General features: G+C 46.8%; 1 protein-coding gene across 1 annotated transcript in view; it reads left to right on the top strand.

The window, feature by feature from the left end:
• The window catches only part of LOC144122187 (endothelin-converting enzyme 1-like), a 168247-nt gene that overhangs the window by 113225 nt on the left and 27430 nt on the right, over positions 1 to 27592 (top strand). Inside the window, exons 13-15 of the mRNA XM_077655762.1 lie at positions 5860 to 5927; positions 7792 to 7901; positions 16764 to 16829. Coding sequence (XP_077511888.1) covers positions 5860 to 5927; positions 7792 to 7901; positions 16764 to 16829 — 244 coding nt within the window. The remainder of the gene's footprint in view (positions 1 to 5859; positions 5928 to 7791; positions 7902 to 16763; positions 16830 to 27592) is intronic.

The following is a 27592-nucleotide window of genomic DNA, read 5'->3' as shown; positions in this document are numbered from 1 at the left end:
ATTTTTACTCCAGGAACTGGAGTTGTTAATACTCTAATCTCTGTAATGTAAAGCCAGGTTAGAAGAGCCCATGAACAAAAACAATCAAGAAAAACAAAAAATTGTGCCAAGCGAAATATGAGTTGCAGTTTGCACCATGTGCTGAGGGTGTGGTTTATGACATCTCTTTTACTTGTGGCATGGATTATATAGGGCGAACCTGGAAATGCTTGAACATGCAAGAGCACGACATGTATTTAAAAGCTGATCCTTCTAGCCTGCCTTTACATTACAGAGATTTTTGTCTCCCTCGAGTAAAAATGCATGCATTCCTCTTTTTAATAAAGCTAGAATTCTGTACAGCCATAAGGATCACTTAAGAAGAGAAATCTGCAACGCAAATCATAGTCACAAGAAAAGCGACATGTGCGTGAGCACTTCTGTCCTTATCCATGACTGCGAAATTATGTATTTTGGTTCCCATTGGTAACCTATTCTGCATCTTGCTGGGGAAGCACATGCCCACTTGGTTGTAGATTGGGTGTGTTTATCCATGTCTTTTCTGATAAACTTTCAGTTGTTAGTAAGCGCTTGTCCGTGTGATCTTCTGTTCGTCTTTTGTCCGTTTTACGCTGTACCACCCACAGTGATATACCAGCTAGCTCAACTGTCCTTTTTACCAGAGTTAGCGACTCACAGGCAGGAATAAAGGCAAAGTAGGACACTACTGCAATTGAGTTTTCCCATCAAAGTATGAGTTGAGTTTCCCTTTCCGGTGGCGATGAGAGGAAACTACTTGATGATGAAATCGGTGTTTCTTGATGACCCGGTGGTTCTACTCGCAAACATTCACATTACTCAAGGAAAGGAGAAGGTTAACTATTTATTTACAACATAGGTAAAAAAAACAAGAAGAAACAAAGCAAGGAGAAAACTATTTACATGACTAAATCGTGGATCAGACGAATTCAGCCCCCGCTCAACCCAGAGCGCTTGGTTTTAAACCCTCTGTCTCCGCCCTTAGCGGGGACAGCAACCAATAAAATAACAAACGACCCAGCTCGCCAATCAGTGGTTAGGGAAAGGAAAATAAGGTCCGCCCACTGATCAGAGATTGGGGAAAAAGTTCTGATTAAAGCATTTGGGAAGGAGGTTTCAATTAACCACACAAACAACACAAATGCGACTTCCGTTCCCCACACCACCCACGGCACCACAGATGCTAGAAACATGTGCCGACGAGGCGATGACTCAGGTTGTTGACAGCAACAAAGAGAACACTGTCGTTAAGGGAATAATCCGTTTCCTGGTCACCCAGCACTCGGTCCCCACCCAGCTGTATCTCTCCCGCATCGCCGAAGTCTCGTCACCCCTTGACGACGCACACATGTCGGCAGCTGTATCTGGTTGGGCTTTTTCAAGGCGGATTATGCCCGAGGCGGCGCGGGTAAACAAGGACGTCCGCTGCAAGACGGAGGAAGTAGGTACCAAACGGCTCCCTTTGATGCGGCACGCGGCGCCGACACTGGCGCGGCCTATCTCAGTCCGCCCACGAACGGGAGGCCAGGACGGGACGGGTCCTTTTGTTGGCGACTTCCGACCCCACTCGAGCGGCCTTCCTTGCGAACACAAGACCAACGAGTTCGCGGAAAGGTCAGCGAACTCCACACCTCCCAACCAAGAATGTCACGCGGACACTTGCTGTCAGTGTGACATAAAAGTCCAGCCACAGTTTCCCGGAACAAAGTTACACACGCGCACCCATGTATGCTCGGCTGTTCCATCAGTCCACAAACACACACACGAGCGCGCACATTGCGGTTAATTCAATCCGCACACACAAAGTTAGGACACCAATCTGCACATTCCAGAATCCACCATGTCAGATCGGTGCACCAAATTGGCAGAAATGATTTCTAGCCGCCTACATCTCGAAACAGAAGCTCATGTTTCTTTTTAGCTTTGTGAACCAGATTGGCTCTACATTTCGAATTATCCGGCATATCGCCGGTTGCAAAGGCTGCCGCCACTTTCAGATCTGCATTGACAACTTTCTCAAGCATTCTTGTCCCACAATTACCTTGACCAGCTTGGTTCCGCACTTCTGGCATTGGGGTATTATGCTTCATGTTTAGACTTGCAGGTATGAATGCAGTATCCGAATCTCGGAGTTTTCTACCTGCTGTGAAACTCTCTGCAGCTGTCGCTGTTAACTCCCAATCTGCTGCATAAACATCTGCAGCTTCCGGATCAGCCTGAAGCTCTACTGAAGCCTCAGGTTTTTCGCTAACAGATTCGTGCGAAATTTTGAAATGCTCTTCGACATTAGCTTTCTCATTTACTTCCTGCAGCTGCACCCTTTCTTGCTGCTCTAGCAGCGCGGACGTCTTAAGTGTTATCAACTTTCCTACACCTACAGCTACATCTAGTGTCGCTGCGCACAGTGTAAGCTCCAGCTGGCTAACCAACTCATCTGTGGCAGCTAGCTTACCATCACCTGCAAGGAGTGTGCCCGCTATCATATCCTGATTTACCTCTTCCTCGCGCGTTCCCGCTGCTTCAGAGTTAGCTCCGACCAGCTCTTGCACAATGCTGAACTCTTGTTCACAAGAAGTACACTCCTGCGCCTCCTGGGTGTGCTCTATATCTTCTCGCTCTGACAGCGCGTGCTTCACAGGTGTGACTAACGCCTCTATGCCTTCAGCGATCTGTTCTGGCACGGCACACAACGTTAGATCAGCTTGTGCTCTTTGGAGAACCGCACACTGCCATTTTGTAATTTCGGTTCCTGAATCCACACAGGCTTCAGAATTTTGACCTTCGGATTCCAAGTTGCGGCATGCCAGATCGTCTACCCTATCTGGTTGACTGACCTTATCAACAGCCATCTCCGACTGGGAGCTTGGTTTATCAGGCGCCGGTATCTCCACCTGAGCTACTAGCTCGCACACCTCTCTCCTCACCGCGGGAATATCTTGTTCTTGCTTTTTCGAACACTCAATCATCGAATGCCCAAATTTCATGCAGTTAAAACATTGAACTGCTGCGAATAAGGCCTCGTTATCGACTTTCGTCCCCTGCCTTAATTTCATCTGCATTTGTGCCAATTTTCTCGTTTCCAGCTCAATTTGGAGTTTCAAATTTTCAATTTCACTCAGCTGTTCAGCCTCCTCCTGCTCAACACGTCGCATCTGCCCTCCTGATCATACCGTACGGCAGCCATCTCCGTTTTCCGTGCTATCGTTTCTAGCACTAAACACTACACCGACATGGTGAATTCGGAGAAAGCAGAAAGGTCTCCTACCTTACTGGTTGCTCTCTGCCCCGGTGATCTCGTCGTCCTCAGTGATGACGACAGGCTCCTCGATGCGGACGACTTGAGCTCTGGATCTCTCAGCAGCTCGCTGACTTCTGCCTCGTTTGACTGGCCTGACTTGGTCTCCTGGTTACTTTCCAGCAGCTCGCTGACTCAAACCAGTTCGAGGTGGACGCCTGGTTCTTTTCAGCAGCTCGCTGACTCGAACCCTCGATGGTTTGTTGTTGCCCAGCTCCTTCAGCTCCTAGCTGACTTGAGCCTCCGACGTCCTCTCGAACTCGACCCGTGATCCTGAAGCTTTCGACGTCAGTCTTGCGACGCAGCTTCACGTTTTCTCCTTTAGGACAAAAAGCTTGTCCACCGACTTGTTCTTCTCACCTTCCGTCCATTGCCTTGAGTAGAAAGAAGTTGCGATCCTGTGTCGACTGCGCCAGTTGAGTTTCCCCTTCCGGTGGCGATGAGAGGAAACTACTTAATGATGAAATTGGGGTTTCTTGATGACCCGTTGGTTCTACTCGCAAACATTCACATTACTCAAGGAAAGGAGAAGGTTAACTATTTATTTACAACATAAGTAAAAAAACGAGAAGAAACAAAGCAAGGAGAAAACTATTTACATGACTAAATCGTGGATCAGACGAGTTCAGCCCCCGCTCAACCCAGAGCGCTTGGTTTTAAACCCTCTGTCTCCGCCCTTAGCGGGGACAGCAACCAATAAGATAACAAACGACCCAGCTCGCCAATCAGTGGTTAGGGAAAGGAAAATAAGGTCCGCCCACTGATCAGAGATTGGGGAAAAAGTTCTGATTAAAGCATTTGGGAAGGAGGTTTCAATTAACCACACAAACAACACAAATGCGACTTCCGTTCCCCACGCCACCCACGGCACCACAGATGCTAGAAACATGTGCCGACGAGGCGATGACGCAGGTTGTTGACAGCAACAAAGAGAACACAGTCGTTAAGGGAATAATCCGTTTCCTGGTCACCCAGCACTCGGTCCCCACCCAGCTGTATCTCTCCCGCATCGCCGAAGTCTCGTCACCCCTTGACGACGCACACATGTCGGCAGCTGTATCTGGTTGGGCTTTTTCAAGGCGGATTATGCCCGAGGCGGCGCGGGTAAACAAGGACGTCCGCTGCAAGACGGAGGAAGTAGGTACCAGACGGCTCCCTTTGATGCGGCACGCGGCGCCGACACTGGCGCGGCCTTTCTCAGTCCGCCCACGAACGGGAGGCCAGGACGGGACGGGTCCTTTTGTTGGCGACTTCCGACCCCACTCGAGCGGCCTTCCTTGCGAACACAAGACCAACGAGTTCGCGGAAAGGTCAGCGAACTCCACAGTATGGCTAGCTACTGTCAATGTCTGGAAAGAGAGAGGATGTGAATGAAATGGACCATTTGCAGAAATCTCAAAGTTAGCTTCTCTGCAAAGCTTGTTTTACAACCACAATAAATGAAAGGTCTCATCCCCAGACCACACTCTCCCATCATCGTGCAAAAGACTTCTGCATAAACTGTGGACCTCAAAATGGCTTGGAGGCAAACGGTACAAAGTCCATCGTTGCTACCACTGTCGTCATCATCTTCCTCCTGACTACGCCCACTGCAGGACCTCTCCCATTAACCCTGTCCTGTGCCAGCAGCCACCGTATCCCCACAAACTTCTTAATCTCACTCGCACGCCTAACTTTCTGCCGCCCCCTGCTACCTTTGCTTTCTCTTGGTACCCAGTCCATTACTCTTGTGGACCATTAGTCACCCTGCCTTCGCATTACATGGCCCACCTAAGCCCATTTCTTCCTCTTGATTTCGATTAGGATGTCGTCAGCCTGTGTTTGTTCCCATACCCACTCTAACCTCCTGTGTCCATTAATGTTGCACCTATCATTTTCCTCTCCATAGCTTGTGGCATTGTCCTCAATTTAGGTTGAAACCTTTTTGTTAGCCTCCACATTTCTGGCCCGTAGGTGAATACCAGTAAGATACGGCCTTTATGAAAGTTCCACCTATATGTGGCACCTATCCTCAAAAGAAAAAGACTTGGGGATGAAGGAAGGAGAGGGTTGTTGGCTGGAGCCGCGCTCCTTGTGCACTCCTAAAGGCAGCTGGCGTCTGTCCAGTGTTCATGCAGGTTTCTGCAAAGAATGAGCGTCATTTGAGGACGAGACCTCTTGGTTGATTTTAGTCGGAAAGCAAGTCTGGTGGTGCTGCTGGCTCATGAATGCTTCTGGAACAAATGCCGAAATTTTGTGCATGCCACAGCTCCGTGGGATGCATATGCAACGGCCTGTGTTTGAGGCCCCTGACATTTGTGCTGTCAGTAATTGGACACTAACAGTGTAATTTCACACGGTCTTTTCTCTGCATCTGTTTACAGGGGCACTGCGTGTATTGTTGTGCATTTGAAGTCACTGTTGGCCACACTCCTTGAGTGTAGAGGGCTGTTCTGCTTGCATGCATAGCTGCAGTGCACATTGTTTCGATTGCTGTGTGGTGAGAGGGGAAGCTCAGCACCAGTGCAGCTGCCCCCTTCTGCCTTTTGAAATGAGCTGCTGTGCAGGGCCCTCCTGTACGGGTCCTTCGGGAGCCTCGTGGGGCGCCTCATGTTCGAGTGCCTGGACCAGGCAGGTGAGTGGTGCTCTCGCCGCCACCATAAGGGCCGCTTTGTTCCTCGTAGACAGTCTCATACTTATGTGTTCAGTTATAGGTAGTGCTATCTTCTCATTACGTGGAATTTCCCAAGAGGCCTAATGCCTTTTAAAGGCGCTTATCATTCAGCATCATCCCATATGTGGGAAAAGTTGAAACGTATCAGGTGTTTCTTATTTTGAAATTATAATGCTACAGTTGTTAAGCATGCAGCTCATAAGCAGAAGCAGCAAAACGAGATGAGCACCTCTGCATCCTTTGTCTTGTTTTGTGCTGCATTCCTCCATTCATTTTGTTATACCCACCACCAGGGGCGTACCAAGGGGGGGGGGGGGCTTATGGGGCTTCAGCCCCCCCCCCCCCCCCCCCCCCCCCCCCCTGAAATTTTTTCAAACTGTCGCGCACCGCTGACCAAAACAACCACCGGCGCCGGAAGTCATTCTGGATTTTGTCACCTACAGTGTCTTTTTCAGACTAGAAAAGACATTTTGGCGCCAACATTGCCAACTCGGGTTGAATTTCATGGCAACGCCCATGCACCTGGAGTCTTGTAACGCAAGGGGTTCCATCCTAGCACAGACTTTCGAGGGCCTATCGCTGGTTCACTGTTGCGACTAAAATTTCGGTGAAATTACTCGCAATACATGACCGGTGACACCTGCTGCTGCACAGTACACTGGAACGAAGGACAGCGTCATTGAGATTTTTCCCTGGCCGTTGCATATATGTACAAAAATGTAAAGGTTCTTGAACGACAGACATTCAATAAAATATTTGTCCTCTACTTGCTAATTTCATGGCCTTTACATTTTTCATATCAGCGGCATGCACTGCTTTGCTGGTTCCGGGCCGATATAGTTCTAGACTTTGTGTGATGTTTTCTTTACTTAATTATTACGCAAAAACATGGAAGCATTGGTGTCAGTTATGTCTGCCACGAGTGAATGATAAGGGGACAGTTGGTATGACATGATTACAAGACATAAAACTAGACACAGGAGAGAAGCAAACAGGACGAGCTCATCCCGTTTCCTTCTCACCTCCTGTGTCTTGTCCCCTGCTCAGTTTTGTTTTGTAATCATGTCTGCCACATTTTTTAAGACATACGAATGCATTCTTTTATTTTAAAAAATATATATTTCACTTGTCTAGACAATGCATAGCGTTATCTAATACACAATGGCATTGTAAATGGCAATGGCAATGCAGTTATTATTGTTGCGTTTGATCCTTCCACAAGTTCTATGAGGAAGCCGCCCACCCCCCCCTCCCGAACAAAATTTCTGGCTATGCCACTCCCCACCACGTGGCATGCAGAGGTTCAGAGAAGAGCTGTTAGGTGCTACAGCGCCACTCTCCTTGAGTGGAATTTTGAATTTTAAGTTTCTTCCACCATCATTATACCTCAAGGTCATGGAGCTGCTTTTGCAGAACCGCACTCAATGGTCATCTCTGATGTTACTCTGATAATGTTCATCACGCAGTAATCTGGTTTAATGCCTTTCCTGACAATGCATGCGACTCTTGATAATTTTCTGCTGCAGGGTTCCCCCTCTAAATTGAAAGGTTCACAGATTCACTGCCCTGTACTAGTTCTGCTGTGAACTGTGAACTCGTTGCCACCTGACTTCCCTCCACTTATTTGAAACTATTGGAAAACATTTGATTTCATTCACGACGAGTTCATGTTCAGTTTGCAACCAGAAAATACATATCCACAAACGGCAGTTTTTTGCTGCTCATTTGCAAAGGAATTTGCTCAACAGTCTAATGCAATGTGTCGCGAGGTACCCTCCAAGTGTTGTGAGTGTGTGGTGCAGCCAGAACGCCACTATGGCTGCAGATGCCGATGAGGGCCGCCACCTCTTTCGGAACAATGTGACGCGAGCCAGCCTGCAGGAGACCCTGCGCTGCTTGGCCAACGGCTACCCAGCTCTGGACAAGACCCTCCCGGTGAGCCACACCCCTCAGATACTGCTTCGATATAGAGGGCATTATTCATCAGTTGCATAAAGCACTGCACAGGTTTGTCATCGGTCACTGCACTTGCACCATGGGCCAAGCCTTAGGTAGTACTGCTGCATCGTACAGATATGTTTGTGCATATTTACTACTCCACACTTGATGCTCTTCAATTACCTCTGTGACATCCCTGCATTTATTTCCAACGCAGCACCAGTAATGGTGAAAGCAAACTCCTCATGTTGGGTGCAATGATGATGGGACACTGTGGCTGAAGCTCGCAGTAGTAGGGTAGACATGCACAGCTGGTCTTTGCCCTGTACTGCATCGGGTGGAGTGCATCAGTCAGTGAACAAGTCTTTTGCCTGGAATCAATTGGCCATTGCCATTTGTGGACAAGCCGAGGAGATAAGAGGATGGGTGGCGTGGCCAGAGATATTTTCCTCACACTCTTGAGCAGCATGTGCTGTTGATTAAGTTTTTCCCACCACAACCATTACGAAAAGAAGCTCTCGTTGGGCATCGACATGTCTGCACTGGCCCTGTGTCATGTCAGCTGAATAGCCTTTCACCACTCTGCTTCACCATGGGGGGCTGAATGGCTTATGTGCCTACACACACATTGCCAAACCTCTGTTATTTTGGCATATATACAGTTAAACCTCAACGTAACCAACTCCAGTGTAATGAAATCCTCGATGTAACGAAATATTTAAGTTTTTATAACTTCGCGTTCATACAACACGATATATTATTATCCTCAATCTAACGAAGTGAATTTTGCCGTGCTTTCAATGTTACGAAATTTCATCACTGGCTGGAAACAAACCTGAGAAAAAATTGTATTGCAGGTGCAAGTGGTTGAGCAGAACACGTGCCAAAGCAGGCATTGGAGCGCTTATGTAATATGGCCGCTGCCCGGCTTTCAGATACAGAGCGCATTGGCATATCGAGCGTGCCGCCAGTTGCACCACCTGGAGTAGTACGGGCGAGGCTGGCGCGAGCGTTTGCGCACCCTTTGCAGCCTGCCGGGCCAGTCCGCGGTTCTCACTATCTCGCCCAAAACCGGTGCCAAATGTGGTGTGCTGCCTGTGTTCAAAGCAGTGTTGTAGGCGTTACCGGAAAAAAGTAACTAAATACGTTACCCGTTACGCTAACAAAAAAAGAAACGCGTTACGCCCCTACGTTACCTACAGAAAAAAAGTAACACGTTACCGTTACCAAAAAAAAGTACCGCACGTTACTTTGCCATTACTGCATGGCTATAAATATTAGTGCGTCTACGCCTTAAGAACTAGCGATAACAATTTCATGAAGCTCAAATTTCACATCAAACTTGTAGCCCATACAATTTTACGCGAAATCCTGATTTAACGAGAAAACTTTGCTTAAAGGTGCAGAAGCTTAGCAATGTTATAGTGGTCTAAATTTGCCTGTAGAGTTATATGTGATGGATTCTAAATTTGTGGCACATGGTGAAGCCATTTTCTGATTGTAACATTAAACACAAAATGACACCATCATCAATTCTAACTGCGCAAAAAAAACATCGCTGAACTCTCAACAAATTTACAGTAATTCTGAAAAATGTCATGTTCAAAAATGCTCCGCATGCTTCCGTTCTGAAGAGAGTTGCGTTTGTGAGTGGTTCGCGAATGGGAGGTAGGTGAAGGCAAGTGTGTGAATGCGAGTTTGTGCACGTGTTACACGCTTTATGGGTATTCTGTCTTGACTTTTTGGTTTGCTGGGTGCGTCGTCAAGAGCAGATGTTTTCTGGCATGCATGCGAGCCGCAACAGAGGTCGCCGAGAGCACCTGTTTGTTTATTTGCAGCATCAATTTAGGTTCTCTTCGTTTTTTTTCTAAAGAAAGGGGCCGCAGTGGTGGACAACTGGAACAAAAAGTAACTAGTAACATGACACCTCACGTTACTGAAAAATGTTAACGTAAGTATGTTACCCGCTACAACTACCAAATGGTAATGAGTACGTTACTAAGTTACCGAAAAAAGTAACGCGATACCGGTAATGCCGTTACTTGTAGCACGTTACCGCCAACACAGGTTCAAAGGTAGCGTGCCATGTTTATCACATTTACAGATGTCGAAAGCTTGGTAAAAGGACTGGAAAGGTAAGCGCTGTCAGCTTACCCATCAGCTGTGAAGGCCGTCGCGCACTTCACGCCGGACAACTTCGCTTCTCATTCAGATGATGCACGTACGTGCACAGTGACACACTCGTGCTTAAGGTGGAAAACATGAGGAACAGTGTGGGCCTGATTTCATTTCGTTGGTTGGTGATTGGAGGGCACTCATCTCGCTCTCGCTGACATGAAGAAAGAAAGAGTAAGGAAACGAGGGGGGCGGGGAGGGGGCAGACACAGATGCCATGACCCGCCGCAAGGCCGCCGCCGCCGGCCACAAGGTCGCAGCCGTGGCAGCGGTGGAACGCGTCGTCGTGTCGGCAGTGTTAGCAGTGTGTTCGGGGTACTTACAAGAGGATGATGACAGCAAAACCACTACTCAGGATATGTGCGTCATCCCCGTCACCCACAAGGTGGTTGGAGTGGTAGACATGCTGAGGCAGCTTGCGAGCTCTCAACGTAACCAAGACGTGCGCAATGCCATTGCTGCTGGTGAAGAAAGGGAAATAAATAAAGCAAATAAAGATTTTCCCCATGAGTTATCCGCAGAGCGTTTTTGGAGGTAATTAGCATGCTAGGAGACGAATTTCAGTGTAGCGAAATTTCATTATTACGAAGTAAACTACCAATTTTACCAACTTCGTTACATTTAGGTTAAATGTGGAACATGAGAGAGGAGTTTTGAGACCTCAGGAAAATGAAAAAAGTATTTTATGATTCCCGACAAGGTAAGTTGTTGGGCAAGTCGGTTTTGATATTCCATGACTACAGCGCAATGAACGGGACGTAGAAGAAGGACACAGGCAGGGACACAACACAGTGCTGACTCACAACTGAAATCTTTATTAGCTGCCCGCCGGAATAAGTATCCGACTGGCAAACAGAATTGGAAAGCAATGCACACAAGTCACAAATATAAAAAAACTCGAAATAAAGCACACGCGTTTCACCATTCGCAGTCGAGGTAGCGTTTTTCTTTTTCTGACAGCGATACAGAGAGTGTACTTATACATTCTTCCGGGAGCCTTGCTATCTTGTGTGCTTCTATAATTTCCCTTGTCAGCGAGTCGCGGTTCCAACCTATCATGACGCACTCGTTGTGCAATGGGTTGCAAGCATCGGTGTCATCTTCGTCATCATCATCATCACTTTTGCAGTTTCTGCTGTGTTTGGCTACGTGGCCTACGATGGGGCCACATGTGACATTATAATCATGCTCCTTTAATCTTTCGTCGATACATCAGCCGGTTTGGCCGATGTATTGCTTCCCACATGATAGCGGCAAAGAGTAGATGACTGCCTCCTGGCAGGGGACAAATTGTTTTGCATGCCTTTTCAAGCAGCCGCGTGGTTCACTGTTGGCTGAATTATCTTTCTTCTTCAGGCTGGACAATCGAATAGATGCCGAAAACACAACGTCAACCCCCACATGCTTTCCAATTCTCCTCAGGTTGTGCGAGACCTGATGCGGATATGGCACAATGGCAACTTTTTTCTTTTTCTCCTTTTTAATTTTGCTGTTGACATCAGACCTCAACTTTTTCTGCAGTCTTTCTGCGACAGAAACCAAAACTTCTGAAGGGTAACCGGCCTGTGTCAAACGATCTACTTGGTTGTGGAAACTTTGCTCTAACCTGTGCTCACATGATTTCTTTACACGGACAGTTGAGCGAGTTGGTACATCATTTTAAAACTTTCGAAAGCGCTGCTTCGGGGGACACCAAGAGAAACACACGGCTACGCCAACATAATTCGTCTTTAAAGGTGGCTCCTTCCTCTAATTTGGCCCTGCATTACAGAGACTGCGAACTTAACCATTCTAACCCATTAAAAAAAAATGCATGTGTACCTCTGTTCAATAGTACAAAAATTCTGTATAGGCATTCCAATCAGCTAACAAGGGAATTATCTGAGGCATTTCATACTCACAAAAACTCCGACATGTGCGTCAGCACACCATCTGTTGCCATCCACGATTGTAAAATTCGGTATCTTAATTCAACACAGCGATTTGTTTTGTCATTCTGAGGGTAGGCGCATGCGCTGCTGGCTGCCTTGTGTGAGCTACTTAACCTTATGTGTTTTTTTCAATAAACTTCAGTTGATAGTAGCGCTTGTCCTTCGTCTTCTTTCTCTTGGTGTCCCCTGTAGCACCGCTTTTGAAAGTTTTAAAATGATTTCTTTACAACATCGTCAAAAACTGAATGCACAGTTTCTCTTTTCACGAGCTTCGAATGGGCTGATGAGTATAGCAGGATGGGTTTTTGACCACGGGGCTCAAAAGCCCAACATACATAGGATGAAGTGAATTGAAGTGAAAGATCTAAAAACCTGATAAAATCATTAAGTGGTACTTCATTGTGCCATATCTGCGTCAGGTCTCGCACAACCTGAGGAGAATTGGAAAGCATGTGGGGGTTGACGTGTTTTCGGCACCTATTCGATTGTCCAGCCTGGTGAAGAAAGATAATTCGGCCAACATTGAACCACGCGGCTGCTTGAAAAGGCATGCAAAACAGTTTGTCCCCTGCCAGGAGGGAGTCATCTACTCTTTTCCGCTATCATGTGGGAAGCAATACATTGGCCAAACCGGCCGATGTATCAACGAAAGATTAAAGGAGCATGATTATAATGTCACATGTGGCCCCATCGTAGGCCACGTAGCCAAACACAGCAGAAACTGCAAAAGTGATGATGATGATGACGAAGATGACACCGATGCCTGCAGCCCATTGTACGAGTGCATTGTGATAGGTTGGAACCGCGACTCGCTGACAAGGGAAATTATAGAAGCACACAAGATAGCAAGGCTCCCGGAAGAATGTTTAAGTACACTCTCTGTATCGCTGTCAGAAAAAGAAAAACGCTACCTCGACTGCGAATGTTGACACGCGTGTGCTTTATTTCGAGTTTTTTTATATTTGTGAACTGTGTGCATTGCTTTCCATTTCTGGCTGCCAGCTGGGTACTTATTCCGGCTGCCAGCTAATGAAGATTTCAGTTGTGGCTCAGCGCTGTGTTGTGCCCCTGCCCGTGCCCTTCTTCTACGTCTCGTTCGTTGCGCTGTAGTCATGGAATTTTCTGATTACAATGCAATCTGCTACTGTCCATAGCCAAGGGCCAAGTATGGAAGCAATGAAAATGTTGATGTTATTTATGATGGCTACACTTCAGAAACAGACGTTGCACCACTCGGCGCAGCTAAACCCACAACGCACGCTTACTCGCACACAGTGGCAGCTGCCATCACTGCTTCGTGTCTTGTTCTACTCTGTCCTGCGCCTATTCGCTGTTCTTTTGCAGGAGTGATCGCAGTCTGAGCAGGGGATTTTATAAATTACGCCGGGAAACTTATCCTTTTTCAGCTTGTCTTTTATGGCCACTACCTTGTGACGATGCCCTTTTACCACATCATCCATGATAGACCAGCAAATAGCAAGTGCCCTTACGATGCCATAGGGCAAGTGCGTTTACTTGAATAGCCCCAGATATGTATTGACAACCACCATTGATTGTGCCTCTGGGTGCAGTTCAAGCTGCTGATATGCCGCAGACAAATCAAGCGCTGTGAAATACTTGCATCCTGACATCTTTGCAAACGAATCTTCCAGCATGGGAAGAGGATAATGGTTAGTTTGTAGGCACGGATTCAACGTAACCTTGAAGTCACCACACACTCTGACTTTGTTGTTTGCCTTAGGCACAACTACTAGGGGCGTCGCCCAGCCGCTTTTCTGTACAGGCACTAACACTCCCCGCTTTACGAGAGACTGCAGTTCGAGTGACACGGCTTCCCTCAAAGAAAATGGCACCTGTCGTGCCTTGAAAAATAAGAAGGAAGGGGGGGGGGGGGGGGGGGGTGCTCTCCTCCTTTAAAACTAGCCTGACTGGACTGCTTTTGATCAGCCGCAGAGTGGGCTTGAACGTGCACTTTCACATACTTCTCAAGTAGTGCTGCAACTTTGTCTTAACACACACCGTGCACACTTTACCAGTCAAGCTTAAAAGCCTCCAGCAAGACACGTCCTAGCAACATAGCATCGCTATTGTTGCGTGTTTTAACAACAATGAGCGGAAGTTGCTTGTGCTGACCATTATGTTTGACTGGAACCGTCAGCTTCCCTGTGACTTTTAGCGGCGAACCACCGTATGTCCTCAGCTTTATATGTCAATGTCTTTAGGTAGACTTGGTCAGAATTTCCTAGATAGCATTTCTGGTACAATGGAGACAGATGCACCCCTGTCTATTTGCATGTTAACATTCTTCTTGGCTACCTTAAGGCAGACTTCTTAACGCCCTGGGCATTCTGCACAGGAATAGACATTGTGCAACAACACTTCGTCACAATCCGCCTCCTTCTCAGCTACCGCATTCACAGAGTCTCTTGTCTTGAATTTGCACATTTTCGGCAAGTGTCTGTGATGTTTTCAGACACGACAGCGATACTTGCGAAATTTGCATTTCAACGCTTCATGCGCTGAGCCACTCTTGAAACAGTCCAGCGATTCTGACACTTGATCCCTTGCCAGTCCTGCACCAGATGAAGTTGCACGCTGCTGTGGTTATTTTCCATCGCCTGGCTTATGACGCACAGCGTTGCCTGCACTTTGCACCCGGTCGGTTGAAATTCCACTTTCCTTTCGCGCTACAGTGCAATCCATTTATAACTGTAGTGAGAAAACTGGAAAATAAGCGATTATCGTTATATCTAGACCTGCAAAAAAAAAAAAAGAACAGACTCATGCATCTAGGTACTATTACCCTATGCATGTAGCCACCACCACTGGTACTCCTATCAAGAGCACACAATGCCTTGGTGCCCTGCCAAGTTCGCGGAGCCAGCCACCCCCACCCCCCTCCAGAGCTCCTTTCAAAAGATAAACACGCTGGGATGTTATCATCACACCGCACCTGGGGTGCTGCCAAGGGCTGCGCTGGCTGTGGGCAGCATGAAATGGGCGAATGTGCAAGAGAAGTGAACGCTTAAAAGTAAAAAATAAAAGTAAACTCTCAACAATCTCGGAAACAACGTTTTTGTGAGGCAGCCTTGCGTTGGCTGGCAGCAGCTAAGCAAACTCCTCCCTCCAGCGATTGTGATGATGGTTGTGCCATAGTGCTGGGTTCCCAAGGCTGTAGGCAGCGCTGCCTCACGGATTTCGCCATGCTGGTTCGTTTTTCATCATTCGCTTCAACATATTTTATTGTTTTGTCAAAGTCCCAGACAAATTTTGGTGGTAAACACCATCCGTGCAGCCAGAATCCTGTGGTTGTATCCATTATTTCATGGAGAATTGTATCGTTATATGCGGTTTATTTTCATAGGCGCAATGGGAGAATTGATAAATCTAAAGAATTTGATCGTTATAGGTGATATATCGTTACATCTGGTATGGTTATAAGTGGATTACACTGCAGCTTTTTTTACACTTGCTTTTCTTCAGCAACTCGGCTTGCATTGTACTGTTGCACAGGCCCACTACAAAGCGGTCTCAAGGAGCCTTGTCGACGAATTTCCCTAATTCGCATGAATCTGCCAATCACCTCAACTCTGCTGCATATGCTGCTATGGAGTCGCCCTCTTGCTGGCACCACTGATTAAACTTGAACCGTTCTGCAATGACCATGGGTTTTGGTGTGAAATGACTCCGCAGCACTTCTACCAGTTCCTCATAAGTCTTGTCCTCTGGCTTTCTAGGCTCTAGCAAAGTCTTCAACTTCTTGTAAGCCTTCTTGCCTATCGCCGTCATAAACATCGAGACCTTGAGGTCATCGCTCACCTTGGAAGTTCTCGTCCCCATCCTCAATGAACTGGTCGAACCTTCCAAGCGTTGCCATCCCTATGCCTTGCCAGAGCACCCTCCGTGAGCACTCCAATGAGTTTTACACAGCCTGGCAGCATCCCAGCCTCGTCGCCAATTATATTGTAGCCGTGGTGGGCGAAGCGGAGGCAGTACGACTAAGCAGCATGTTTATTCGGCACGCTTAGCCGTACAGAAGAGACTAACCACGAGCGATCTTCTTGGGCGCATTTTTACAAGAGAGCAACGCTCCCTCTCATCAGCATCAGCATTGCATCATCCCACAGCACCTTCGATCACATCTCGATCATGTGACACTGCATTCCAGTCGCTCACAAAGTGATCACATGACACTACAGTCAGTGAGCATGAGTAGGGGTGGAAAAGCAAGACTGGCTGCAGTGTCATGTGATCACATTGTGTGATGGATCAAAGAGAGTGCATTGTTCGATGTGAATGGGGCTGCTATATTGCAGGGTTAGTAGAGTTGTTTGAGTATAGTGAACTTCATTGAATGTGTAAAGCATGTCTGTTGGGGAATGAAAATCAGGCAATTTGGCACAAGTGTGCTGTGCATAAGAGCAAGGTTCCAGGCTAGTTGGTGATGCATTTAAATGAAGAAACAGTGCAATGAAACATGGACACACGTGCTTGTGTGTCCGTGTGTGTCGCTCGTGTGCGTCATTTCTTCTTTGTGTGTCCGTGTTCCAAAAACAGCGCTCGTGTGTGTCGTTTTTTCTTCATGCGTCCGTCTTTTAGCAGTGCTCGTGTGTCGTTTTTTTCTTTGTGTCTCTGTGTTTCATCGCGCTGTTTGTTTGTTTAAGTGCTGCGCATAGCTGCCTGGGGGCTGCTTGCATGAAAAAAATTTGGCTTGCACTGCAGGAGGCAGCTGACTCAAATGTGTCATGTGCAGGTGAACGGGCTGCTGGTGGCCGGCGAGGCCTTGGCCGACATTGCTGGCTTGACAGCTGCCTTCAGGGTGAGTGGCAGCTGGTTCTTACTCTCACTAGCATTGCAGCATGACATCGTTTGTGTGCAAGAGATCTGCTATAAGCCCTTGCATAGCCGTTACTCAGTTATGAATGAGAATAACACCCTTGTCACGTGGTGGCAAAAAGCATTATGCCTTAGTGCGTATTGTTTGCCAACAAGCTTGCTTTTGAAAGATATGTAAACGTTTACCGTAAAGAAGAAAGCATGATATTCCTCTGGAGGAATTCTTCATGTCTGGTTTATCGTTAATAATACCTCAACGGCAAAATCTGTACTAACAAGCTTGCCTGAGTGGAATTTCCATGCTCTTAAAATAAAGTTATAGGTTTAAAGAACCCTGCAACAATTAGCTGCACAAATCTTTCCTGATTTGTTTTATTTATTTATTAATACTGCAGAGTCGGTTTGACTTCAAGCAGGGGTGAGCACAAAGTGTCACAATGAAATACCATAAAAAATACAAATGCACTGGCATACACAGACACATGATACGATTGTGCGCACATTACATTATACACATACATATCAAATGAACACACTACAAAGTTCGCACACTGAAGGCTTTCAGATTAGCAAGAAAAGTTTCCACATTAGGGCTATCTACTACTACGTACTTCGGCACTTTGTTCCAGTTGGCAACTGTGTGCACAAAAAATGAGTATTTAAATGTATTACTATGAGCTCGGTATTCTTGAATCATTTTTCCGTTGCTATGACGTGTACCTATAAGCGGGAAACATGTGTAATGTACTGATGACTATTGGTTTTGATTAAATTATTACATATTAAATACAACAACTTCAGTCTGGCCTCTGTGCGTCTCACCTGGAGTGATTCTAAGCCAAGAAAGTTGATCATTTTTGTTACGCTGTCGGTTCTTCTGTATCTATTGCAAATAAATTGGGCTGCGATCCTTTGTACTCTTTCTAGTTTAGCTATGTTGTTTGCTCTGTGTGGATCACATGAACAAGACGCTTACTCGACGCGAGGCCGCACCAAAGCCTTATACGCCGTCATCTTCACTTGTAATGGAGCTCTGCATCGCAAACCACAAAAGGACTTCAGGGCAGTCGTGCAGATAGTGTCAATATGAGTACCCCAGTTCAAAGTGTTAGTGATTTGAACTCCAAGGTATTTTACAACTGAGGATTCTCTTAGTGTCTCTCCACCTATAGTGTACTGGTGTTGCAGAACCGTTTTCTTTTTACATATTCGGAGTACCAAGCACTTCTGAGGAAACATGCCCCATTCAGAGCACGAGATCGATATTTTACGTAGATTATTGCTAAACTTAACATGATCTCCTGTGGAGTTCACTGTTGTGTACAGAACACAGTCGCCTGCAAAAAGTTTAATTTTAACTTCAGGATCTGCCACATTCACAATGTCATTTGTATTGATTAATGGTATTAACAGATGATCACGATCAGTAACAACGAGCCTGCATAGAGGGCATCTACAGGTGCCCAGCGAAGGAATTTTTAGTCCTAAAGTTTAATTGAATTATGAGTCAGCTAGATTAATCATTCTTGTTTTATTTATTCCTTCTACCGAGGACATACGAATCACAGTATCTGAAAAATAAAAAGCACGAGTTCAGTCGTCCTGCTTTGTTCACTTGTACAAATGTTGTGTAGCCTTACTACTTTGCTCATGTGGGAATGGCAAACCAGCAAGGAATGAAGTTGCACCCATAGGTCGACATCATAGCTTCGCGTTCAGCTTCATCTGTGGTACACACTTACTGAACATGTGCGTAACCACTCCTTGACACTCGTACACGTGGCTTGCCTCGTAAAGGCTCTTTCCTTTTTCAAGACTGCCTGGTCGAAAAACTATGTGCGATTACTTAAGCTTTGAATGCCACACCGCAGAACGAGGGGAAGAGCCATGCTCGAGTGTGCCGCGCCGAACGCAACCGGCTACGCCGCTCCGCTACCTCATCATTCTGCTGACGAGCGTTTTGCCACGGGTGGCGCTGTTCCGCTGAAGTGACGGTGGTGCCATACAATGGGTGCCCAGTTCTCGTAGTCAAACAGGACAGCAGAGTACAAAACCCAGTACAAAGGCTACAAGATTCCCAGAATTGAAGAACTGTTCGCAAAACTGAGTGGCGAGGTCAAGTTCACTAAGCTTGACCTGAGGGATGTGTATCAACAAGTCCAGTTGGAACCAGAGTCACAGGAGTTGGACACAGTTGATGCACTAGAAGGCCTACTTCAGTTCACCAGACTTCCGTTTCGCAATATGTCAGTGCCTGCGTTGTTCTAGCGTGAAATCGACAACTTGCTGGGTCACCTGCTTCATGTTGCTGTTTACTTCGACAACATTTTGGTTGCACGCCTGGGTGATGAGGATCACTGGAAGAATGTGTGCCTCTGGAAAGCTGGGCTCCACCCGAGACTAGCCAAGTTCAAGTTCGTGAAGGAAACAGTTGAGTACTTGGGCCACCCGGACAACGCAAAGACTTCCTGAGTACGACGTCAGGACGCCCGTGTCAGGATGTTCGCACATCCTCAGGTTTTCTCTGACTGGTCCTCATGCAGTCTAAGTGGGATCCATTTGTCTGTCTGTTTCGCATATCATTACATCTTGAGGATCATATTTGGGGGTGCTTTCAGTACTACTTCAGGATTTGTATCAAGAACTTTTTTTTTCATGGGAGTTCCGTATTCAAAGCTGATGTCAGGGCAGCTAATCAGAATAAGCAAAAAGAAAAGGCACAGCATGGGTTTACCATCCCCAGGATGGTCTGCAGAGGGCTGTTTTCTGCTGCCTGAATCGAAAGGATTACTGGCCCAAAAATCTAAACAGTCCGAATCCATCAGAATCATATGATACATAACAACAGGTGTGAAAGCAAAAATATCTTAAAATATCTCGTTAAGACATATAATTTTGGGTGTCACGGTTTCCTTCATTACTTCACTATTGTACACGCATATCGTTTAATAAACCTGCAGAAATGCGTTCTAAGAGGAGTCTCGTGTTGGCTAGTTGGTTCATAATTTCTAGGACACAGAATGATTCATTTTGGCGGTAAATTCAGTGCGGAGGGACGAGGGAATTTACCTGCGCTGAATTTACTGCCAAAATGAACTGCATCCAACTCGCCCAACTCGCCATTCTTCTGACACAGAATGACACAGCACAATGGAACGAAGACAAAAAGAAGAAACACGAAACACAGGACAGCGCCCGTCCTGTGTTTTGTGTTTCGTCTTCTCGTTCCGTTGCACTGCACCATTCTGTGTGGTATAAACCTTCAGTTTTTAATTAATGAGAGCCGAGTGCAAGAGATAAAACTGGTTTGACCTCAGTTCGATTCCATAATATTGTCCTGCAGTGAGACAATTGTACGACATTTGAGGAATATAAATCCTCGAGTTGTCCAGCAAAGTACAAACTGTGGACATCCTCTTGAGGACATTTAAGCATCGATGCACTCAAAAGATGCTCAGAATATCCTATTCGAGATGAGCCACAGTAAAACAAAAAAAAGTTGGAACCAATTGGATTGCCAACTGTTTCAGTTGGACCAATTGAGTTTGAAACTGGTTCCAGTTGGACCGTTTGAGTTTGCAACTGGTTCCAGCTGGTTCCATTTGGACTAATTTAATTTTCCAATCGGTTTGAATTGGAATGGTGTTGCATTTGGAGTGTCCAAATGGACTATCCAGTTGGGTGAGTTGAGTTTCCAACTGGTGAGCCCAGTTGGTTTTCCCAATTGCATCCGTACAGCTTTGTAGGGGGCTAGTTGGTCTTGCATACTGAGACTGTGGAGTGCCATATTCAAGACAAAAGGACAACACCACGTGCCTCGTGGTGTTCCTTTGTGATGTTCCTTTGTCTTGAATATAGCGCTCCCCAGTCTCAGTGTACAATTGCATCCAATTGGTCTGTCCAACTGCACCCACTGCATCCATGTGAGCATTTGCATATTTGACAGAAAAGGCAGCACTAATATGGTCCTTTATAATAAAAGGTATCAGCAGCTTAACCTAATAAATTGTATTCATCATCTGGACTACCACTGCGGTCGTAATTAAATAACTGTGCTCAGTAGGCAAGGGCCACTGGCCTGAGCATGAGAGCCTCACAAATGGGTTATATAAGTTGGAGCTGGTGTGTGCTTTTGGATGTGCATGTTGGGCTAGTATATGCTATTAGTGTCTGAACATGTAGTGTTTCTTGTGTGTGATGTTGCATGTCTGTTGACCTTGACTTCCATAAAAGTTTTTGAATTTCAATTTCCTTGTAAAAATGTTGATTGGTACCAGGCACAGTGTCTCCCAGCAGTCCTCACAAATCAGTTTTCCTTTTGCACCTTAATAACCCTTTCAGACGCCACTTTTTGTTTTGATCGCAAACAATTATTTTTCCACATAAATCGTACACTTAGGCCTCAAGAAAGGGATTTTGTTAGTTTCCCAGAGTGCATGATCAGCGGGTAATTTTTTGCAAGGCGTTGCCAAATTCCGTAAGAAGAGCCAGGTTGGTGAGAAATAGTAACATCAAAATGCCCGGATTTGGCAAGTAAGCACCTGAGGAATCAGGGAATGTGTTTCACATTATGCCTGACATTAAGCAAAAGCAATCGATGCGATCAGTCTGTACAAAAATGGCGGATGACATGCTACCCAGCTCACTGTTTTGTAAAATATTATTTACTGCGTTCGCTATATGATATACAAAGCCTACTTTACTTTTTTGTGACAGGCAGGATGCTAAATTCTACTGAACAATAAAATCTCTGCTATGTGCAGCACACTTTCAGAAAAAACAGTTTTCTGTGTACACAACTGTGTACAAAGCGCTTGAAAAGGATAATGTTAAGGTATACAGTCGTAAGATGAAGAGGACGTTGTTCTGTCATGGTGCTATTGACGTCGATGAGGATGATCGGCTAGTGCTAGGGTGACCTGGTTTTTGCGTGCTTCTTGAACGTGGCTTGTCGCGCCTGCTGCTGAGTTGACTCCTGTAACATTTGGGGGAGGTGTCGCTGGGCACTGCACCAGGACCACGCCCTGGATCTCCGCAGTGGCCGTCAGCTTGGATCCATCACTATGCCATCCAACATACCTCTGGCCACAGCGGCACCACCAGCACTGACCATCATTGTGGCGCAGCCTTGCGACTTGGGCAACTTTTGTGGCACTGATCATGCCGATGTCCAAGACTGGCTCACCATGCATCAGCGCGTCAATAAGCACAACTGCTGGGACAAGACTCTCATACTTAAGCGAAAATAGCGCAAAAGACGAGGACAAGGAAAGAAAACAACAGGACCAGGGCTATCCTGTTGTTTCAGTAGCGCTGGTCCTGTTGTTTTCTTTCCTTGTCCTCGTCTTTTGCGCTATTTTCGCTTAAGTATGTATCACCAACTCGCCCGTCTTGCCATCAAGACTTTCATGCTTGCTAACGTGATTTTCTACTTGCCAGGTATGGTGAGCGTCTGGTTCGAGGGGCATGAGTAAGACCTGACTTCCTGGGACATCTGTAGAGAGAAGCTCCGGGATTTATTTGGCAAGCCCATTGAATGCAAGCTCGGTGCTCAAGACCTTGCTTCTCGAGCTCAGTCATCCACCAAGTCATGCTTCTCCTACATCCAGGACGTCCTAGCTATGTGCCGTAAAGTAGACAACGCCATGTCAGAGACCAACAAGGTGGGTCACATCGTAAAGGCGGTCGCTGATGACGTGTTTAATCTTCTCCTATGCAAAGACTGCTCAATGGACGACTTCATTCTCCAGATATGTCAGCAGTTTGAGCAAGCTAAACACCACCGTATTGCTCCCCATTTCGACCAATTTCTGAACGCAGTGGCAACGTTCTCGTGCAAGGACCTGCCAACGCTGCAGCAGCCATCCCATCCTGCCAGTTTGACCTGGATTGTACGCAGAGAACTGGAGGTTATGATGCCCATCACCTTCACCCCTCAGCTGGCCAACCTACGACTGCCCTGATCCAGGCCGTCATTTGCCAGGAGTTCGCGAATGTGGGCCTCAATTTTGGCCCATCCCAACGTGCTACCACTACCGTAATCCTGTGGGATGGCGCACCTCAAATGACCAACCAGTCTGTTTCACCAGTCTGCATATCGGCCACATTTCCCACCGCTGCTACAGCCATTGGTTTTTGCCACCTTAGCCTAGCTCCTATTATGATCATCCTGCTGACTACGAATGGCATCAGATTTCGTCCCGTGCTGAGCTCTCTCTTGCCTCTGACAGTTCGCCCCTGCACAGGCCCAGCCACTCACTTTCACCTCTGGTCCGCCCGTTGTCTCCACCCTGCCCTGGCCCTCGCCCTGAAAACTACCCAATGCAGCTTCCAGAGGTGATGCTGCATTGACGACTCCGCTCGAAAATCCTCTCCCGACCCTCGCTCTTCACCACAACCTTCTCAATACCTGCGTGGAGGGTGCCCCAGTTACCGCTCCGATCGACACTGGCGCCCAAGTTTCTGTCTTGATCTCCTCCTTTCGTCATCGTTCAAAGAAATTTGTGACTACCACCGTTTCCCCAGCCATTCCTGTCGACAATGGAAGTGTCACTGCCGTCACTGGAATGTGCACTGCGCGTGTTTGCATTGCCGGTCATACTACTCCTGTCTATTTCACCATCATCGACCACTAGCGCCAAGATGTGATTCTTGGCACTGACTTTTTAACGACCATTGCGGCTCTTATTGATTGCTCCAGTGGCCTTCTTCACTTGGACCTGCCGCTCTGCTCTGAAAGCGCCGATACTAAGCCACGGGTTACGTTCAGCTGAGTATACTCCCCTGCCACGCGAAGATGCAGTCTGTGTTTCCATATCCACGTTTCCCCTCATTCCTGATGATGCCTACGTCACTTACCCAATCAAGGTCGTTGTTCGTCAACGTAACATCATCATTCCAAACACCGTCCTGACCGTCACCGGCAACCGCACCTACCTTCCGATTCTCAACTTCAGCCTCTCCACCCAAGTTTTGCTCCGCTCTCCCAGCTGAGCCTCACTCTGGCCTCCTTGAACTTCCCCACTCCCTCCTTCTGAAATGATTGCGAATGGGTTTGAACCTGACCATGCCCTCTTCAACCTTTTAGTTTCCTACAGTGACTTCGAGAATCATCCTCTGGGCCAAACTGCTGTCATGGCCCATCGCATCAATACAGGCGATGCCAGCCCCATACACAGAAGGCCCTATCGTGTCTCCCTTCCTGAGCGCCATGTCATCCAGGCGGAGGTGGACTACAATATGCTTGCGAACAACATTATCGAGCCTTCCAGCAGTCCGTGGGCGTCCCCTGTTGTGTTGGTCAAAAAGAAAGATGGCAGTTGGTGCTTCTGTATCGTCTCTCGCCATCTTAACCAGATAACAACGAAAGTCGTCTATCCTCTTCCGAGAATTGACGACGCCTTTGACTGCCTACATGGTGCCAGCTATTTTTCTTCTATTGATCTCCGTTCAAGCTACTGGCAAATTGCTGTTGACGAACGGGATCGAGGGAAGACAGCCTTTGTCACCCCCGATCATCATTATCATCATCATCAGCCTTACTACACCCACTGCAGGGCAAAGGCGTCTCCCATGTCTCTCCAATTAACCCTATCCTTTGCCAGCTGCATCCACCCTTTGCCTGCAAACTTCTTAATCTCATCCGCCTGCCTAACCTTCTGCCGCCCCCTGCTACGCTTACTTTTTCTTGGAATCCACTCCGTTACCCTTAAGGACCAGCGGTTATCTTGCCTTCGCATTACATGCCCTGCCCAAGCCCATTTCTTCCTCTTGATTTCGACTAGGATGTCATTAACCCGCTTTTGTTCTCTCGCCCACTCTGCCCGCTTCCGGTCTCTTAACGTTACACCTATCATTTTTCTTTCCATAGCTCGCTGCGTTGTCCTTAACTTAAGCTGAACTCTTTTCGTTAGCCTCCGCGTTTCTGCCCCGTAGGTGAGTACTGGTAAGATTAAGCTGTTGTATACTTTCCTCCTGAGGGAAATTGGTAAACTGCCACTCATGATCTGCGAGAATTTGCCATATGCGCTCCACCCCATTCTTATCCTTCTAGTTATCTCCCTCTCATGATCCGGATCAGCTGTCACTACCTGCCCTAAGTAGACGTATTCCGTCACAACTTCCAGGCTCTCGCTGCCAATTGTGAACTGTTGTTCCCATGCTAGGCTGTTGAACATTACCTTCGTTTTCTGCATGTTAATTTTTAGACCCATCGATCTGCTCTGCCTGTCTAACTCATTGATCATGATTTGCAGTTCACCTCCTGAGTGACTCAGCAAGGCAATGTCATCAGCAAATCGCAGATTATTTAGGTATCCTCCATTTATTCTTATTCCCAACTGTTCCCAATTCAGGCCTCGAAATACCACCTGTAAACATGCGGTGAACAGCATTGGCGAGATCGTGTCTCCTTGCTTACGCCCTTCCTTATTGGGATTTTATTGCTGACTTTATGGAGGACTATGGCAGCTGTACAGTTGCTATATATATCTTCCAGTTTTTTGACATAAGGCTCTTCTACCGCCTGATTATGCAATGCCTGTATGACTGCTGAGATTTCCACTGAGTCGAATGCTTTCTCGTAATCAATGAAATCTATATATAGAGGTTGGTTATATTCTGTGCATTTCTCTATCCCCTGATTGATAGTGTGAATATGATATATTGTGGAATATCCTTTACGAAAGCCTGCCTGATCATTTGGTTGATTAAAGTCTAACGTTGCCCTGACTTTATTAGCGATTACCGTAGTAAATACTTTGTAAGCAACGGATAGTAAGCTGATCGGCCTGTAATTTTTCAAGTCCTTGGCGTCTCCCTTCTTATGAATTAAGATAATGTTTGCATTCTTCCAAGCTTCTGGTACAGTCGAGGTCATAAGGCATTGCGTATACAGGGTGGCTAGTTTTTCTAGCACGATGTCCCCTCCATCCTTCAACAGATCTGCTGTTACCTGATCCTCCCCAGCTGCTTTTCCCCTTTTCATTGCTTCTAAGGCTTTCTTTACTTCATCTTTCATTACTGGCGGGATGATGCACTGCTGTGCACTGCTGTCTTTCACATTAATGCTCTGATTACATTGGCTACTGTACAGGTCTGTGTAGAACTCTTCGGCTACGTTAACTATCTTATCCATATTGCTAATGACGTTGCCCTGCTTGTCTCTTAATGCATACATCTGGTTTTTATCTATGTATGCCTAGTTTCCTCTTCACTGCTTTTAGGCTACCTCCGTTTTTAGAGCATGCTCGATTCTCTACATATTAAACTTCCTTATGTCGGCTACCTTGCGCTTATTTATTAACTTTGATAGCTCCGTTAGTTCTATTCTATCGGTAGGGTTAGACGCCCTCATGCTTTGGCGCTTCTTAATCAGATCTTTTGTCACCTTAGATAGCTTCCCGGTATCCTTTCGAACTGTCCTACCGCCTACTTCTACTGCGCACTTCGTAATTATTGATGTCAGATTATCGTGCATTGAATGAACATCAAGATCGTCTTCCTCAGTTAAAGCAGAATATCTGTTTTGCAGTGCTATCCTAAACTCCTTTGCATTCCCTTTTACGGCTAACTCGTTAATGGTCTTCTTCTTCACTACCTTCTTCCGTTCCCTCTTCAAGTCTAAGCTAACTCTAGACCTTACCATTCTGTGGTCGCTACAACGCACCTTTCCGAGGACGGCCACATCCTGAATGATGCCAGGTTTAGCGCATAGTATGAAGTCGATTTCATTTTTAATCTCACCATTGGGGCTCTTCCAGGTCCATTTCCTGTTTTCTCGTTTGCGGAAGAAGGTATTCATGATCCGTAAATTATTTCTATCCACGAATTCGACTAATAACTCTCCCCTGCTATTTCTAGAGCCTATCCCATAGTCACCTACCGCGTGGTCGTCAGCCTGCTTCTTGCCCACCTTTGCATTGAAGTCGCCCACCAGTACAGTGTACTGCGATTTTACTTTATTCATTGCCGATTCTACGTCCTCATAGAAACTTTCAACGGTCTGGTCATCATGGCTGGATGTGGGTGCGTAGGCCTGCACCACTTTCAGCTTGTACCTCCTATTCAGCTTAATTACTATAGCTGCTACCCTCTCGTTAATACTAAAAAACTCCTCTACATTCCCAGCTATATCCATATTAATGAGGAATCCCACACCTAGTTCTCGTCTATCCTCTAATCCGCGATAGCACAGTATGTGTCCATGCTTTAGTACTGTATACGCCTCACCTGTCCTCCTAACTTCGCTAAGCCCTATCACATCCCATTTAATTCCCGCTAGTTCCTCGAACAGCACTGCTAGGCTAGCCTTACTGGATAAAGTTCTAGCGTTAAACGTTGCCAGGTTCAGATTCCAATGGCGGCCTGTCCGGAGCCAGAGATTCTTAGCACCCCCCGCTGCGTCACAGGTCTGACCGCCGCCGTGGTCAGTTGCTCCGCAGCCGCTGGGGACTGGGGGCCGAGGGTTAATTGGTTTGATCATAGAAGGTTGTGGTCAAGTACTACACCAGGGTGGCCAAGTCCTGCTCTGGTGAGAGAGTGCGTTGTCGGTTCTGGTCACCGAGATCGGCCGCACTGCATCCAGGCCTGGTTATGCAATTCCATCGACACGCGGATTTTTTTTTTTTTTTTTGAAACCTGGTGGAGAATTGGGAGGCACCAAGATTTGAACCCCGATCCTCTTGCACGCGAGGCGGATATTCTACCTCTATGCCATCGCTGCATCGTCACCCCCGATGGCCTGTA

The sequence above is a fragment of the Amblyomma americanum genome, chromosome 2 (assembly GCF_052857255.1).
Source record: "Amblyomma americanum isolate KBUSLIRL-KWMA chromosome 2, ASM5285725v1, whole genome shotgun sequence".
Lineage (NCBI taxonomy): Eukaryota > Metazoa > Arthropoda > Arachnida > Ixodida > Ixodidae > Amblyomma > Amblyomma americanum.
Note: the sequence above shows the minus strand (reverse complement) of the source record. Positions and strands in the feature narration are given on the sequence as shown.